The sequence below is a fragment of the Varroa destructor genome, unplaced genomic scaffold, assembly GCF_002443255.2.
Source record: "Varroa destructor unplaced genomic scaffold, Vdes_3.0 BEIS01000002.1, whole genome shotgun sequence".
NCBI classification, from domain to species: Eukaryota; Metazoa; Arthropoda; class Arachnida; order Mesostigmata; family Varroidae; genus Varroa; species Varroa destructor.
Window position 1 is genome coordinate 6,634,930 of NW_019211455.1, and position 16,973 is coordinate 6,651,902.

General features: G+C 43.6%; 2 protein-coding genes across 2 annotated transcripts in view; one reads left to right on the top strand and one right to left on the bottom strand.

Moving 5' to 3' along the window:
- LOC111245962 (tubulin beta chain) lies at nt 1-13,614 on the top strand. Its single transcript, XM_022795020.2, has 3 exons — nt 1-183; nt 10,738-11,870; nt 12,253-13,614. The coding sequence occupies exons 1-3, from the start codon at nt 127-129 to the stop codon at nt 12,398-12,400; spliced, it is 1,338 nt and encodes a 445-aa protein (XP_022650755.1). The 5' UTR covers nt 1-126; the 3' UTR covers nt 12,401-13,614.
- LOC111244129 (ATP synthase mitochondrial F1 complex assembly factor 1) overlaps nt 12,530-16,973 on the bottom strand; it is a 22,095-nt gene continuing 17,651 nt past the window's right edge. The window contains exon 5 of the transcript XR_015320398.1: nt 12,530-16,452. The gene's annotated coding sequence lies outside the window, so the exon portion shown is untranslated. The remainder of the gene's footprint in view (nt 16,453-16,973) is intronic.

The window sequence follows — 16,973 nt, forward strand, 5'->3', positions numbered from 1 at the left end:
CGTTAGCTCAGTTGTCTCGCAGCTCTGCTTGGGACGTGGTGTCTGTGCGCTCTGCGGTCTTTGTAGTAGTTTTCGACTTTTCTACGCTGACGGTAAAGCTCTCAGTTCTCGGACGACAAAGTCAAGATGCGCGAGATTGTGCACATTCAGACTGGCCAGTGTGGCAACCAGATCGGAGCTAAGGTAAGTTTCTACATGTTCTCTGCTGGTTGTTGAGAGAAGGACGTTGAAAGAATTTCGTTTGCATTGATGCCTCTGTGTCTATATCGTACATATCGTACGCCCTGTTCCCCATCGCCGCCTATTGGAATTGGCATGCGTTGTTTGTTCATAGCTGGTTGGCTGTGTCAAAAATCGACTAACTTGCTGGTCAACCGAGAACGAACAAGCACTGTGCTGTTGGTGCTACCACCGCCGCGGCCTGCGTGTCACCACAGCTCCGGTACAGAAGCTAGACAGGTCTATGGAAGCGGTTACGATAGGTGGCAGTATGTCCACACGAAACTGATCTGAACTGTTTACAAACACTCCTGTCCGTGAAACATTAGTCGTAATGGATTATCGCTGACAGCGATTTTTCGCAGTCTTCCCGTGACTTCCGTGCCACCGCTTGCGGCTGGGTGTGGCGGCATGGCGGTGCCGCCGCTTGCCGGTCAGCCTATGGAACCGACATCAGCTCGGAACAGACGCCGACTCGTCATGGTTACAGCCAAGCAACGCCGCGCCGATGAGTATTTGCTCTCGATCTGGGTAGAGCGACTTAATGCTACAAATTTGACAGTGAACAGCGAGGAGTAGCAGTTGTGGCTAGAATATGGCGTTTAATTAGCCGTTTGCTGAAATGTTCGATGAAATACGCGTTTTCCCGCGTCGATTGTCGACCCGGCGCCACTTTCGAGTATGGCGCCAGATTCAAATGAAGCAACGGCCGTTGGCTGTTTATAGGCACGACGGCGTGTGCAGACGCGTTTCATTTCTATTCCGCTATGATACTAGCAGTTTGGACGCCGATTTCTAAGCATTTCGCTTTAGGTCACGGTGCTGCTAGAAGCTTCGCTGTGGCCACTGATGATCGCCATTGTCAGTAGGAGCGCAAACTGCTTCCAGAGCAACAGTCAGTTCTGTGGGACGGGTAAGCTGACGGTAAATAGAAATTACGTGAAGAATTTGCCTAGCTGTTGCTAAATCGGACGAAGTTTCATTTCCAGAAGCAGTTGCGTTCGTTTAGGCCCTAAGAAGGTTCGATTTTCTAGATTCTATAAGCTATTTACTCAGTTGTTTGCTTTTGTTGAATTTAGTCGAAGATGACCCATTAGATTTAGCTACTGGATCAAAACATGTGAAATGATTACTCTTCTGATTGATGATGTTATTGTTGTTTTTAGCGTCAGCATTTAGTTCGATGAGGGCAGGTAGAGCACAGCTCAGGATATGTTGTCAGTAGTTCAACGAAACTCGATTTGGCAGCAGTTCGCCTGCTACTGCAGTTATCAAATACGCTAGCAACGTGTCGAGCATGCGTCGGGATTATGTGTTTTGTCGAAATAAGTAGAACATTGAACAGGGCGTGGCTAATTTCGGGTATGCATCCACTATGGGTCCATAGCCTTATCTATGTACATGTGTACTTTTTTTTATTTGACAAAATTGCATTGTCATCATTTACGCCAATGTCATATACGTTTCTTTCACGTACTGCGTGTTTTCCTAAAAGCTCAAAAATTGCCTTTGTAGTGTGGGAAGAGTGGCATGTGGTAGCACCTTACCATTAAGAATTTAGTCTTGTTATTGACAAAATTTGCACAACAGTCGTGTTTTGGGCGACAAAAAAGGCAAGTATTTTTGGTTCGGGTCCCGTGCTAAGATGAACGCAACCAAAGTAGCTACTACTAATGGCTTCGTCTGTGAAACTACTTAGCAGCTTTCAAATTGGAAAAAATATAAAGTAGTTTTAAAAGATATTCCTATTAGTTTTTGGGTGTTGATTCCGGGAATGCTTACAGTTTTTATTACGTCTATGGCAGTCTTACAACTTCATTCCTCGGTCATATGTATGTACGTTATATTAGGCCAGCTACTGGCAGTTGCCGCGAATGCCAAAGGTGTTTATATTAGCTAGCACGAGTATATCAAAGCCTTTGTGTGAGTCCTGTGAGAATATGCGCGCGAATGACGATCTGTGTGGTGAGTGTGTGTGTGCGTCTCATCTATGCGATGTCGAGTATTACGAATTAATTGATGACATCGCACACCAGCAACATGTTCGTTCTTGGTTCATTTACTTAGCCGATGTTATTGCTAGTGATGATAATAGTAGCAGCAGTAGCCGCCGGAGTAGTTAGATATCTAAGTTGGCCGGTTGGACTGCCGGGCCATCGACGATGGGTCGACGGTTGCCCATTCGTTTGTCCGTCCCGTTGCTGTATTGTAGCAGCAGCAGCAGCAGTGCGTTGTTGGCCGGTTCGTTTTGGCCTTTGAGGCGAGTGAACTGTTACGCGCTATAGGAAGAAGAATGGACGAGTTTCCACGTTAAGTTCTTGCGAATTGACTCGGCCGTCCACCAGCCATCACCATCGAAAGCACATGGTGCTGTTGCTGCTCGTGTTGCTTTCAAGGCGAAGCTGCCGACATTATACCTTTTCTGACACATCTCGTCAGTAACGCCAGCCGCAACGACGGCGCAGCTGCACACGGAACGCTGGTCTCGGTTTGTGTGAACAACATAAGGCGACTCATGGCGACGACAACCGCGCATGGGGCGGCAGCAAACAGCTCAAATAACAGCGAATGCGACCGGCGACTGACGACCGACTCCGGCACTTGAGGAACGAGCAACGCAGAGAGAAGAACGCATTAAAAGGCTCACGCGCAATCCTGGCTCTTCCAGAAGCTGCAGCTTCGTTCAATAACTCTTTGGAGGAGGGGGCGCGGTAGACTCTTCCATTGTCGGCCGCGTTGTTTGCTGGTGACCTGACAGCATCAGCCAGTGGAGGAACGAGAAGCACGAGGCGGCCAAGCGGCGGTCGCCAGCTGACGCCGAACCGACCACACCACCGCCTCCATCTACCGTCATAACGTGGAAGTTGTTGCTGCGATTTTCGCTGGCTTTTTTTTTTGCTACCGACAACGACAATGTCAAGCTTTCGATAATCACGTTCGCGATGCAGCTGCTGCTGCTGTTGGTTCCATCAGGGCTTTGCGCCTGCAGGGGTGGCAGTCATTTTACTAGCCGTAGTCGCAGGTAGAGAGGTCAGTAGGTAGATGAGTAGAGCAACGGCAACCGCAATGGAAGCAATTATTCTTCGTGGTACTACCAACACCAACGACTGTTGCTACGAGTAGACTGCAGACGTCGTGAGAGAATGTTCGCTTTGTTGATACTGCAATGATTATCTCGTTGGCGTTGCTGTTATTGTTGCAATCTGAGTCGATTAGAGCAAAGAGCACAGCAAATTGGAGCACGATGTTGCCGTTGGCCGGTCGGCGTTTGCAGCGCGATGGTAGAAAAGATAATTTAGTTGTTATAGTTGATGGTATCGAAGGGAGGTTCAGTGAACTCCTTCTTCGTAGTTGTTAGATGGATCAGATCATAACGCACATACAGACGCAGTTTTACGTCGTCGCTCTGTACCCCAGCAGTAGCCCGTTCCGCCCGTAATCCATTGGTTTTTGTATAGATAGTTCGGTGCCGATCGCTCAACCAGTCAGCCTGTCTGCCATTTTGGTCATCATCGCGCTGGCGCTGTTGTCATTGCCCCAGTCATTTTCGAAACGAATGCAGTGACTCACTTTTTATTAGGTGACACTGCCTGTCACATGTAGGAGCGAAGGTACCACCTGATACTACCTCAAGATTCGGGGAATTGGTAACGGAGTGGAACTGTTTCTCTGCGAAAAATAGGCACGACAAATATGACCGTTGTTACACATGAGAGAACGATATTTTAACATAGTCAAGGAGTACAACGTTAGGACAAACTTGCTGATGTTCCCCAGTCGTGTCATTGGATTCGTTGTTGCCGACAGATTTAAATTTGCTCTGTCGCTATTGTTCTGTGCTTATCTTTCGAGTTATTAATCTATGGGAGGAATCAATCGTAATGGGAATTAGCAATGTAAATATAACGACGTCTTAGTGTGCAAGACGAATTAGTATATTTAAAATATTTTAAGAGGGAATCTTGTTAAAAAGGTAAAACGAAGTCGAGCATTATAGGAAACGTGATGCAGGTCGCCACATACGCACACCTGTTCTGCATTTTTGAGGCTATGATCAGTTATGACATTTACTGTCGTCTAAGCATAATTTTCACCTGAAAGTCTCGTTCACTTTTTAAATGTCTTTATACTCTTGGTGTTTATGGCACAAATTGCAATCGGAAATTGTTGTGTGCAAAAAAGCTGTACTCCCAAGCAACGAAAAGTGTTTTCTTTTTTTTATTGGTAGCGGCCGATTTAGAAGCTGATTATAGTGTAACCCACAAATATAAAGATTAGTTGTGGATTGACAGATTTAGGCTGTCCATATCTTGAAAAAAGTAATTTGTGAAAAATTTGTAAAAAAAATTGCTTAACAGTCGACATTGTTAGGTAGATCAGGTTATGTATCATGGTCTGGTAGTACTTTTACCAACCTGTCACTTGGTTCACTGCTTAAAAAAATAAATTAACGCCCACGACGTTTGACGAGGCAGATCAGAACAAAGTCGTTGCCTACTGTGATCCTTTTATTATGAATATCAAGATGGTGAGCCTAAAGCTCGGCGAGGACGTGATTGCCTTTGAAAATCTTTTATTTTAATAAAAAATTTGCCCTATAACCAGGTATGAGCAAGCAAAATTTGTTTTTTTTTTTTTAAGTTTGTTAACTGCTCAAAACGTTAGATGCACCTTTAGAAGTTCTAAACGCTCTTTAAGTTAACTGCCGTTACCAATAAGCTCAGACATTTATTCTGACCGATAAATTTGTTCAAGACGGTCTGGTTTAAGACACAGTTAAAAGATTCAGACTAAACCAAACAGCGATTCTTTTCAATTACTGGCATTACAATGTTTCATACAGAAATGTTGCCAAGAAACTTTTTCGTTTAGCTTCCGACGTTGTTCTATCATTGCAATGCGAATTTAAACAAAAAGCGATGTTGATACATTTGCTATGCCACATTGACAAATCAATATATTTTGGAAAGTTCTCGGTCAATGGCGAACGCAGAACTATGTTCTCATGAGTCAGAGTGCCGGTTTTTTCTATTCTAGAAGCTATTCGTTGACCAGTTTTGAAGCGAATATAGACAGTAGACAAATGGTCTATGCTCAGATCATGCTGGCTCTAATCGTTGTATCTGCCTGTTCAGTGCACTAGTCGCTGGCAGCCGATGGAGATGATTAGGAAAGAAAGGCTGCCCTTCGAGAGTACGGCTCAATCGAGACCATTGATAATTTGTTATTTCCTTCCGATATTTGTGTTGTCGTTGGATCCTATAGTCCTTAAAGATTTTGGGTTGTCAGCCCAGAGCGATTCAGGCAGCTAACAAATATTTTGACCTCCTTTGTTATCACTACGTCGAGGGAGTTAGAGCGAAACTGATGTTGGAATCGCTTAGCGAACGCCGGTCGGGCTCCGAATGATAGTATTGCGGTTTCAACCGAAATTGCTTTGGAGAAGCATTTGCTTCGGGAATAAGCATTATGATTATGGTCGCTATATGGCGTACGATGTGGTGTCGTATCCGCACTGCGCTGCAGTGCCCATTGAGGGTAGAACTAGCCAGCCCTTTAGCCATTTATAACACACCGAAGTGGAAAAGAAGAAAGAACCAAGAGCTAAACTGATGATGATCTCGATGGGGTGCCTGAGTCATGTTGCCTCTGCTACTAGATATATGTTTCCTACCTCTGTCTCTTGGCTAGACAATATTGCTGGTCAGGCTGAGGAAGACATGCGGTTCGCACATGGCTCAAAGCAAGCCCAAGCAGCGAGCTCTGGCAGCCACTAAGTCCGTTCGCTTGTCTGCCTTATAAGTGGCCTTAGGAATTTTCCCGGAGCTCACGCGTACGATCATTGGACATCAATGTCTTTAGTGATCTATCGGCCCATTGTGAGCTTGGACACGTGACGCAGGAACTTTATAACTGGACTAGAAAAATATTATATTTCGTTGTCTGTAATGTTGTCTTCTGTTTGTAGATTGCAAGTAATGGTCGGAGGAGTACCTATCATTAAAAACGATTGCCAATATGGCAACAAATGGCAACTATGGAGTACTGTCTCTTGCCGTTATGCGTTGTTAACTACCAATTCGCCAATGTAAACCCTGGTACGAGTTGCTGATACCCGAATATCTTCAAAGAGAGGCACAGTACCACCATCGTGGTTTTTCAAGACAAGCGCGTTAGGTCATAGCATATGTTTATGACACAAGCATGTCGTTGTGATGAGTCAACGAATAGCTCCAACTTTATCCACACAGAATTGCGCCAATCGCGTCGGTCATCTATAATGGTCAATCCAAAAGAGTGTAGTAAGCATTTGTTTAGCTCAGTTGATTATCCTTCAGACGATTCTTAGCTCGCCATGATTTGGCTAATGTTCAAGGACGCGAGAGCACGCGGGGTATTCAGTATGACGCTATTGTCTGCCATTGTAGGATTTTCTTTTTTATTTAAAATCAGACAGCCGTTAAACACACGTTAGTGTAAGGCTGTATTGTTTTGCATTAACTGCTTCGTTATAGTTAGTCTCGAAAATGCACAAAAAACACTTAGTCTGCTTGGAGCTGAGATACGCTGGTGCATTCAATTGTTTTTCGGACTCGGTGTGCTGTTCGTAGTTCATTGAGTTTGTCTGTGGCCACCTAAATGGAAACGGCAGCTAGTAGTGAGTGTATGCTACACAGTAACCATTTGGAAGGTTGCTGCTAGCAACAGACGAACGAACATTTAATGCCGAAGACGAGCGTCTACCTGGCGTAAAAGGCAGTATCGTGGTGATGGCAGCTCTAAGAGTTAGACAGGCAGACTGGCAAACAAGCCATTAGAGATACGCGTCGTAAGCGTTACCCACCTGGATAAAAAGGTAATGCGCACGCCTTATTTAGTAAGGGAGTCGATAAAGGACATTTATAAATAGCAGTAACATTCTTTTTTGGTGACGATGTCTGCCCGTAAATGGATGGATCTGGCGAACCAAGCTAACCCTTGGTGCGACTCAAGCTCGGACCAACTAAGAATGTCGATTTGTTACCAGATCTGGCTGGATTCTGAGCAAGGGGGCTTCTAACATTATACGATAGAGAAAATAGAATGGAACACTGGTTTCGTGGGATAGAAGAGATTCCTAAGGCGAGCTCTACCTGAAGCGAGTGTTGTGTGATTTGCGTAGAACGTCTCCTGCAGGCAGATAAGAGAGAGATGGGCTTTGCCAAAATCACGATAGAAGCAGCAGTGGCTTGGTAAAGCCAACGCAGGTTTCGCTTCGATCATATTCTGAGCTTTCCTGTGCGGATCTCTAAGTGAGCAAAAGTAGAAGAAATCTGAAGGTAGAGAGAACGCTTGAACTGATAAATAGCAAAAGACTGGAAAGTAAGGATCGCTGTCCCTGTAGAAGAACTGTGAGGGGTTCATGAGAATAGCATACGGCCGTTGTGTAAAGCCGCCAAGCGTTTCTAGAATGACATAACGAGACAGGTCGAAATAAAGTGGAAGTAGTTTAAGCATTGAAGGGTCAACTGGCTTGTTGCAATGGTTTTCCTAAGCACACAGCACTTAGTGATCGTTAGCCATGACACTACCAGCTGAACAAATGCTTACTTGGCGGCTTAAACATGGCGGCTGCATCGCGTTCGTGTAGTAATTTCTTGAGTGATATCTGCCCTTAAATTATTGATACTAAAAATGTGTGCAGCTCTTAACACCATATTTGCGGAGTATGCGTAACGTATGGAAACTATTAAACATCTCAAAAACAGTGATAATAAAATCTAGGTTAAGAGAACAATCGACTAGTAGTTAATGCCCCCCCCCAACGAATAATAGAAAGATGTATCAACGTTTTACGATGTTCTTTCTCTTCGTTCGGTTGTCAGAGGAAGCAGTCGTTTTGGTGGATTTTTTAGTATCTTTTTATAACGAGTGCTCAGCTGATAATGGATGAACGTTTTTCAAAAGTTGTCGTTAAGGTAGTACAACATCTTGGACGTTGTTAGAGGAAAGGGATTGACAATTGAGTGGTTCTGCTCTGTTTGAACCATACCGTCATCCTTTCATCATCGTTGCCGTTGCCTTTCTTCTGCTTGGCCGAGTGAGAGGATAACAATGTTGATGCGCTGTATTGCTTGACGATGCCTTTGAAGGCGGTCTGGTTGGATTTTTGATAGTGTTCGAGCCATTGCCATTACGGTGATGATGCTGATGCGATGCAAATGTTAGATATCCTTGGCAGTCGCCCACTTTCTCTCTCCGCATTCGCAGAGTAGCGTCTAACGTCGGCTATGTTACTTGCATCGTCGCCAGTACCCAGGGTTCGGGATCACAGAAATTCTGTAGGCAATAGCGGCCGATGTCGTCGCTGCTGCAGAGTGCGGCTGTTATGGCTCTTTCAGCGACGTTGTGCTGCCAGTCAGATGACGTCCGATACTGAGTGTCGGTATAGTGAATGCAACTGAAGGGGTCAGTAGAAGTTAGCCGGCAACGAGGTCGCTTTAGCCACGTCAAAGGGGCCGGTGAAATTAGTCTGATCTATGGAAGCAGCAGCAGCAGCAGCAGCAGCAGTAGCAGTTAGTATATCATTGTGTCATTGGAAGATTGCTGGGTACGTGTGAGCTCTGTTCTAATTATTGCGCTCATACAAGAAAATACAATACAGGAGATAAACAGTAAATAAGTACAACAAACACGATTTTAATCCAGACGCGTTTTCCAATGCTGATGCTGTACTCGTACTGATCCTAGCACTTACGGGGAATTAACAATAAAAGATTTTACACTAATGTTATGTGTGATAAATGTGATACTCATTAACGATTTAGTTTTTCGTGAAGTAATGTGAGTATCCTATATTCGTAATTTTTCGCGCTAAATTGGATGTATACTACCATAAAGGTGCCGATTCTTAGAAGAACGGAAACAATGCAAATACCGTAATATTTATTTTCTATCGTATATTTAGACGGGCCTCGTACATGACAGACGCCGCAATCGGGCTGGTACGCAGTGTTGTGAGCGTGAACGACATGCCTCTTTAAACTCTGCCGGCGTCATTGTCGTGGGATAGATAGGAAAGTCGACTGGCAGAGTTTCTGTGGCAGCGGTGCGTATTAGTCTGCGCTTTCGACGCTACTATGCCATTGCGTTTATCCCCTGTCAGCTCGACCCATTGAAAACCATCGGCGCGTCACGACTTCGTTGCCAACAGCTGCCGACTCCCTGGTTGGTTTGGCCTGTCGGTCGCCTTTTATCGACGGTCAAGAGTTGGCCAGTCATTTTTTGTTGCGGCTGGTGAATAATCAGTTGTGAGATTTTTCGGTCGAGAAGTCAGCTCCATCTTTTCCATCGCTGAGGGGCGGATATTTGCCGTTAACCTCTGTCGCGCCGGACAGTGTTGGTGAGCAGAGCGATAGAGCCGACGGAACTCAACCTTCACTTGAAAGCAGGAACGCAGTTTGAGTTGATTTTTTTAACGACGTCGTCGCCGACGACGGCATCTGTCACACACACACACACACACACATACACACACACAACAACACACACAACACACACACACACACACACACACACACACACACACAACACACACACACACACACACACACACACACACACACACACACACACACACACACACACACACACACACACACACACACACACACACACACACACACACACACACACACACACACACACACACACACACACACACACACACACACACACACACACACACACACACACACAACACACACACACACACAAACACACGCACACAAACACACACACACACACAGATCAACTTGGGGTGGCCGAGATAGACACATAGGTTCATATGTATCCGTCTCGTTGGCTAGACGGATTCGAAGCAGCTAAACAACGTTAGACGCTAAAGCGATTCTTTTGCGTAAAGCTAGTAGTGCTTGGACGTAGTTACGGTCGATGTCTTCGAAACGTGAAACGATGCGAACTAGTTTTCAGGTATTGTGTCGGTGAACGCTCGATGGTCACTGAACAAATATGCAGATATACACTAGAATCAACTAGAAATAAAAGCTTGTGGCTACCTCACACCGACCCAAAAACATAATCATATAAAAACCGAAAGTTCATATTGGAAGCACAAGTCATAGTAGTTCAGAAGAATGATCGCAGATGCAAGGCGACGAGAAGCCGACGTTCATCCGGTCAAGGGCCTCAATTGATACGTGAACCGATATTGAGGAAAGCAGCAGTGTTTTCTAAGTGCGCATTCGGCTGTAGTAGGGAAAGACCGTGACAACGACTTAGCGTTAAAAATCTTGTTTGCTTTCGGTACGGTAATAGTACGACGCTGCATAGCCGACAGAACAGATTACTATGCTTCCTAATGGCTTTTGAGCCGTAGGCGTCAAAATTTTAAATGTCACGATGATTGATGGGGTTAGACACAGCAGCCGTTGCTGCTAATATTAACCAGTTAATTATGCATCATTGATTATAAATATTACATTGACGAGAGGAAAATGTCGTTTTTTTCTATTGCAGTTCTGGGAGGTGATTTCGGATGAGCATGGCATTGATCCAACCGGAGCGTACCATGGCGACTCTGACCTCCAACTGGAGAGAATCAACGTTTACTATAATGAGGCCACGGGCGGAAAGTACGTTCCGCGTGCCATTCTTGTCGATCTGGAGCCCGGAACAATGGACTCCGTTCGCTCGGGTCCCTTCGGCCAATTGTTCCGCCCTGATAACTTTGTATTCGGCCAAAGCGGCGCTGGCAACAACTGGGCTAAGGGCCATTACACCGAAGGTGCTGAGCTAGTAGATTCGGTTCTTGATGTCGTCCGCAAAGAAGCTGAGTCATGCGACTGTTTGCAGGGCTTCCAGCTCACCCATTCCTTGGGCGGCGGAACCGGCTCCGGAATGGGTACCCTGCTCATTTCAAAAATCCGTGAAGAATACCCCGACAGGATCATGAACACTTTCTCTGTCGTACCTTCGCCGAAAGTGTCCGACACTGTTGTAGAACCTTACAATGCGACCCTGTCGGTGCACCAACTTGTTGAAAATACAGATGAGACCTATTGTATTGATAATGAGGCTCTGTATGACATCTGCTTCCGCACGCTCAAATTGACCACACCGACGTATGGCGACCTCAACCATCTCGTGTCAGCCACGATGTCTGGTGTGACTACCTGCCTTCGTTTCCCCGGACAGTTAAATGCCGACCTTCGCAAACTGGCGGTGAACATGGTGCCTTTCCCACGTCTGCACTTCTTCATGCCCGGATTCGCGCCTCTTACCTCTCGCGGCTCGCAACAGTACCGCGCCTTGACTGTACCCGAGCTGACTCAGCAAATGTTCGACGCCAAGAACATGATGGCCGCGTGTGACCCACGTCATGGGCGCTACCTGACCGTTGCAGCCATTTTCCGAGGACGCATGTCCATGAAGGAAGTCGACGAGCAGATGCTTAATGTGCAGAACAAGAACTCATCATACTTCGTCGAGTGGATTCCCAATAATGTCAAGACTGCCGTCTGTGATATTCCGCCCCGTGGATTGAAGATGGCCGCCACGTTCATCGGAAACTCAACCGCTATTCAAGAATTATTTAAGCGCATCTCTGAACAATTTACTGCAATGTTTCGCAGAAAAGCTTTTCTTCACTGGTATGTAAAGAAAGTAGACATAAATAAACATAAACAACAAATAAATAGTGTATAATTCTACAAAAATCTATCAGTGACACATCTGACAACGAAAAATGATAAAAAAAAAGCAAGGTAAAGTTTACGAATCTTTTGAATATGTGTGATAAACGAGGTAAAAATGGTGACGAATAGTAACAATACTTGATCAGGATTTACCACAGGTAGGCGCAATCATTCTTGAGTGAACCAGATAAGTAAAACCGTACACCTTGGTACGAAGAAGAACTGAGGTATAATGATCAAGCAAAAAGGTAAGCCAACAGTCGATGCTGTTGGAGAACAGTAGGCGAGAGAACAACAAGTGTATTTGCTGACACCTCTGCCTTTTGCCGGATTTCAGGTACACTGGAGAGGGTATGGATGAGATGGAGTTTACCGAAGCGGAGTCGAACATGAATGACCTTGTGTCCGAATACCAGCAGTACCAGGAGGCTACTGCTGACGATGACGGTGAGTTCGAGGAGGAGGAAGAGGTTCAGGAAGAGTAAATCGAGGCGCTAAAAAACCACAGGAAACCGGAAACGGCCATCAGGGAAAAAGTCCGAAAAGATAAGCCTCCTTTTCGTGCTTTGTGGTCTGGGTCCAAACACATGTCGTTCGACCGAAGGAGGCATGACGCAAAAGAAAATGATGATAGAAGCTGGAAAAAGTCAATGAGCTCGAAATAAATGAAAGATGAAAAAATGTGCCCACGAATCTCAGCAGAATCAGCAGTGAATATCAGTCGGTCTAATCAAATAGTTCCCCCGTCTCGCCACTGCCAGGTTCTATAGGGCTACGCTTCTTTAGCTGTAGCGTTAAAGAAAGAAGAAAGCCAGCAGGTCACAAGGGGCCTTCAATATAATTTTATTTGCAAAACAAAATACATAGAGAGAACAGGACGATGTGTGAAAAGTATTATGAAGATATTTTACGACTAGCAGGACATATACACATCAACCGTTCTTCTGTGATGATGACTTTTTCATGGATAAAGTTGAGCGCTTAATGGTTAAAAACATGAAGCATCGTATGCCGCGGAAGTATTGTCAACCACCAGATCGATACTAACCTCAATACGCATCGAGCTGCAGTATCGACATAGCTCTTGCATATGAATGTGGAAAAAGATCATTAGCCGAGAAACCGGATAAAGATGACGATCAATTAAATGTGTGACTTGACGGGGGCTAGCTATTGGGAAAGAGTACGCAAGTGAAAGCGTGAGCTGGGAACTGAAGAAGCACGAGAGGATCCACCTTTAATATTATTCGTAACAACGAACGCATAAATAAATGACCAACAATACGCTACTGCTACATCAACCAGACCGATTCAACACCAACAATTGCAACAACAACATAATGACTATAATAACAATAATAATAACAGTAAAATATAATCAAGAAGGATGTATTAAACCTACGAATGAGCAGTATTCAATTTCACCCAATCTCAAATAACGTGGAGCTAAATAACGTGAACAGTGTGTGCAGGCAGGGCTGACTACCTTTTTCAACTAATTTATTAATCTACATAAAACTACCGCCTAGCAGAAAGATTATAAGTAATCATCATATGATGATGAAGTTCAGGAGATAACAAGAGTGTTCATGAATGTTGCGTAAAAAAGGCAAGATGCCCAAAGTCAAGTGTCCTATCGGGAAAGTGACATGGTCATTTCTACTTTTTCAATAAAATTAAAACGAGTTTATGCAGTTTACATGCGTATCAATGTATTATCGAACGTAAAAATAGAAAAAATAACCAAAAGCGAAATACCCAAAAAAAAGCTATATATATATATATATATATATACGTTTTCAGTGCTATATTGATATAAAATAAATAGAGATAAAAGCAGCAGAACTCAAGAGGATCGAAATCATGATTTCTGAAACACAACGTAGCCAACTAGCCATGCTATAAATAATGGTTTCAATAAGATAAAAACAAAAAAAGCGAAAGAAATCAAGGTAGAAAAAATGTCTACATAAAAACAGCAGAAAAAGCCTCAGCCCGGAAACAAAAATAAATACAAACGGTAGTAGTATAAAACGAAAAGTCCATTGGTGTGTGTTTTCATAATCCTATAAAAGAGGTGTATTACAACTAGCTAATCTATTTTCTAAACTCTACTGACTTTCTTGCCAAAATAATGTTACTGGATTTATTTTAGGTCATAAGCTATTTGAAGGTAAAAGGTAGTAATGATGATAAAATGATACGTTTTTTCCCACCTTGTTTTTTGCGGTTTTTGATTCTCTTTGATTCACTCAGTACATAACTGGAAAGTGATGGTAGTTCGTTGTTACATTTCGGGAGACAGCATAATACAAAGGAGCCAGTCGTTCAGCCGAAAATTTGTAGCTCCCAGTTTATTTCTACAAGTAGATGTCGGTGACTCAGAGACCATGACGCGTAATTATTATGGAAGAAGAATGTCGTTTGGACAGTTTGGTGGTTACCACGGAGACTCGTGAGTCACCACACTGATGCGTCAGTCGGCCATGGAGTTAGTGGGAGTGTGCTGAGAGGTGCCACCCCACAACTGCGACGGACCTAATCTTTAATTCATAGGTACGTAGAGGCCCTGATGATTCCTCCATCCGAACGAATTAAGCGAAAGGAGCGCTATTCTGACATACGTAAAATGAGTCAGTTGCTGCTTGGTAAAACATTTCGCGTAAATGCAAATATGGTAGTTATATAAGAGGAGAAATTCTCTAATATAGCGTCTTTGGTACTCCTTATATAAGGACTAAATTATATTAAAATTTATATTAAGTGCATTGATGTAGCAGTATGTCAGGGTTCATTATTAATGACAACTAGACAGTGTTCTCGGTGATTTTATATGGTTTCGTTTTACACGAATTTCTTTGAATATCAATAAACTCACTCTGATTTAGTTAAACACAAGGTAAAATATACATATTTAAGAGACAGAGTCAACAATTTCATCAACTTTTTTTTATAGGCCATAATAACGTCTAATACATAAAATAAACAAGTTTCCTATTTCCCTTTAGCCATTCAGTACAAAATGCACAATAATGCATCTCCACCTCGAGCGATTTTTCGCCATTGTTTCCTCATGCGGACTAATTTGCGCAAGCTCACTCCAATTTGCCCGGGAACTAGTGGTAACAATAACGATAATAAAATAACGACAGTGAATGGGTGTACCAGCACGTGTCGACTGAGAAATTCTGAAATACAGATTGTAGGGTCCTGGTCGTTGTTGCTCGCATTGCCATTGCGCGAGATCGTATGCTTCAATCTATTCCTTCTCATTGTCGTTAGTTACTGTCACTTTTGGGGGCCCGCCTTAAGGAAAAGAGCTAGCCAACCACTCAGCATTAGTGCATTCTCGATTTGTTATTACTAAGAGACTGTCATATGCTTGTAAACATAGATACTCATATAAATATAAATATGCAATATGATCCTTGTGACGCCTTCGTGAATCACTTCTATTTATTCGTTATGCTGACACTGTTGAGCCATGAGCAGGTATTCATACACATATACATGCACTGTTAATCGAGAGACACTGGACGAACGATGGCGTTTATGCTACTGGGGTAACTGAGGCGGAGCCTAAATCAGTTTGTCGGTACCCGAGTTCATTTGACAGACAGGAGACAAATGGGCCTGAGTTACCTCGACTATCAAGTATTCCCTACCAATCGACTTCTTGTTTCGAGATCTGTGGCAAACGTTTGTGCTTGAAAAAAATAAAGTGCATCGCTGCCATTGAAACGGATTAGCTGGATCTAGAATCGTCATGGATCACGATTAGAATTATTTATCGAATGGATGGAAGACGCCGCTGCTGATATTACACAGAGCACCCGTGATGGATCTAGAATATTTTTTCGAGAATACATTTAAGTCGTGGTTTGTTTTTAACTCTCACTTAATTCAGAACATAAACGAATTAATCTCTAGAATGCGGGCAGGACATCGAATTCAGCGCTTAAAACCTTAATATAGCTTTAGCGTAAGCGTACGAGTTCTTGCAGTCACCTAATCCTTTTCACCGATTTTATTGTTTACTTAGACTCTTTGACTGGTTAGATTACGCAGTCATAGTGTATTGTTAGCAAATGCAGCAGTCGTAGTGGCATTAGCAAAAACCGTACCGGGGACCTATGTTGTGGAAACTGCGAGAGGACCTATGCTTGCTTGGGTGGGGCACAGGCGTTGGCCGAGGAGGCAGAAGAGAGTCGCTAGACTTTTGCCAGTGCAGCCCGCGGTTGGATTACAGTGTGAGCCGCCGTCTAGGCCGGGTGGGTCATTGCGTGAGCTTGGTCGTTGTATTATATGCATGGAGTGCCCAACATCATGCTATCTATCCTTTTTTAGTCTATTCCTTTTTATGTATCGGCACGATCAGGATCAGACAGGAAGAGGAGAAGCGGCACAAAGACATGCCTCGTGCTATGATGAAAGCTTTCCCGAAATTTTTCATGCCGAATACAAACGGCGCAACCAATTTCACTGCTTCTGTTCCCCGCGTCGGGTAAAGCTTCAGTGTCTTTGTTGCGGGACTAATCTGTCAAAAACATTTAGAAAAAAGAACAGGTAGTCAGAAGGCAATAAGTCTTTATGGCTTTATCGGTCTGCACTTCTTAGCAAATAATCTATGCAGTTTTAGAGTCTATTTTTAAAACTTCTTGTGAACAAAATATAGTACGATCGTTATCCGTATATCTTTGCTTGTCAAAAAATAAATAGATACTGATTATTTTAGAGCTCAGCGCAGCGTTCTATTATCTCCTAACAAAATGGAGAAGTTCCTTAGGTATCAGTACACTTATATTTAAACATTTAGAGGAAGTTGCCTTAAGTATAAGAATGGGTAAGCAGCACATTCCAAATATATATAATTTTTACTCCACGTTAAACAATGTGCATAGAATATATTCATTTATCATCAATACCGGAATAGAATTCACCGATTTTATCAGCAGTTTAGACTTTCTTTAAGCAGACACATACGGAAAATCAGTAGAGCTCGTAGAAACAAATATTTTTTCAAAAACAAACAGAACTCTGCTAATGCTATGAGCGTAA

Coding starts and splice junctions, on each gene's coding strand:
- LOC111245962 (XM_022795020.2), top strand. CDS start 127: ATGCGCGAGATTGTGCACATTCAGACTGGCCAGTGTGGCAACCAGATC. Junction 184..10,737: donor GCAACCAGATCGGAGCTAAG/GTAAGTTTCTAC, acceptor TTTCTATTGCAG/TTCTGGGAGGTGATTTCGGA. Junction 11,871..12,252: donor AGAAAAGCTTTTCTTCACTG/GTATGTAAAGAA, acceptor GCCGGATTTCAG/GTACACTGGAGAGGGTATGG.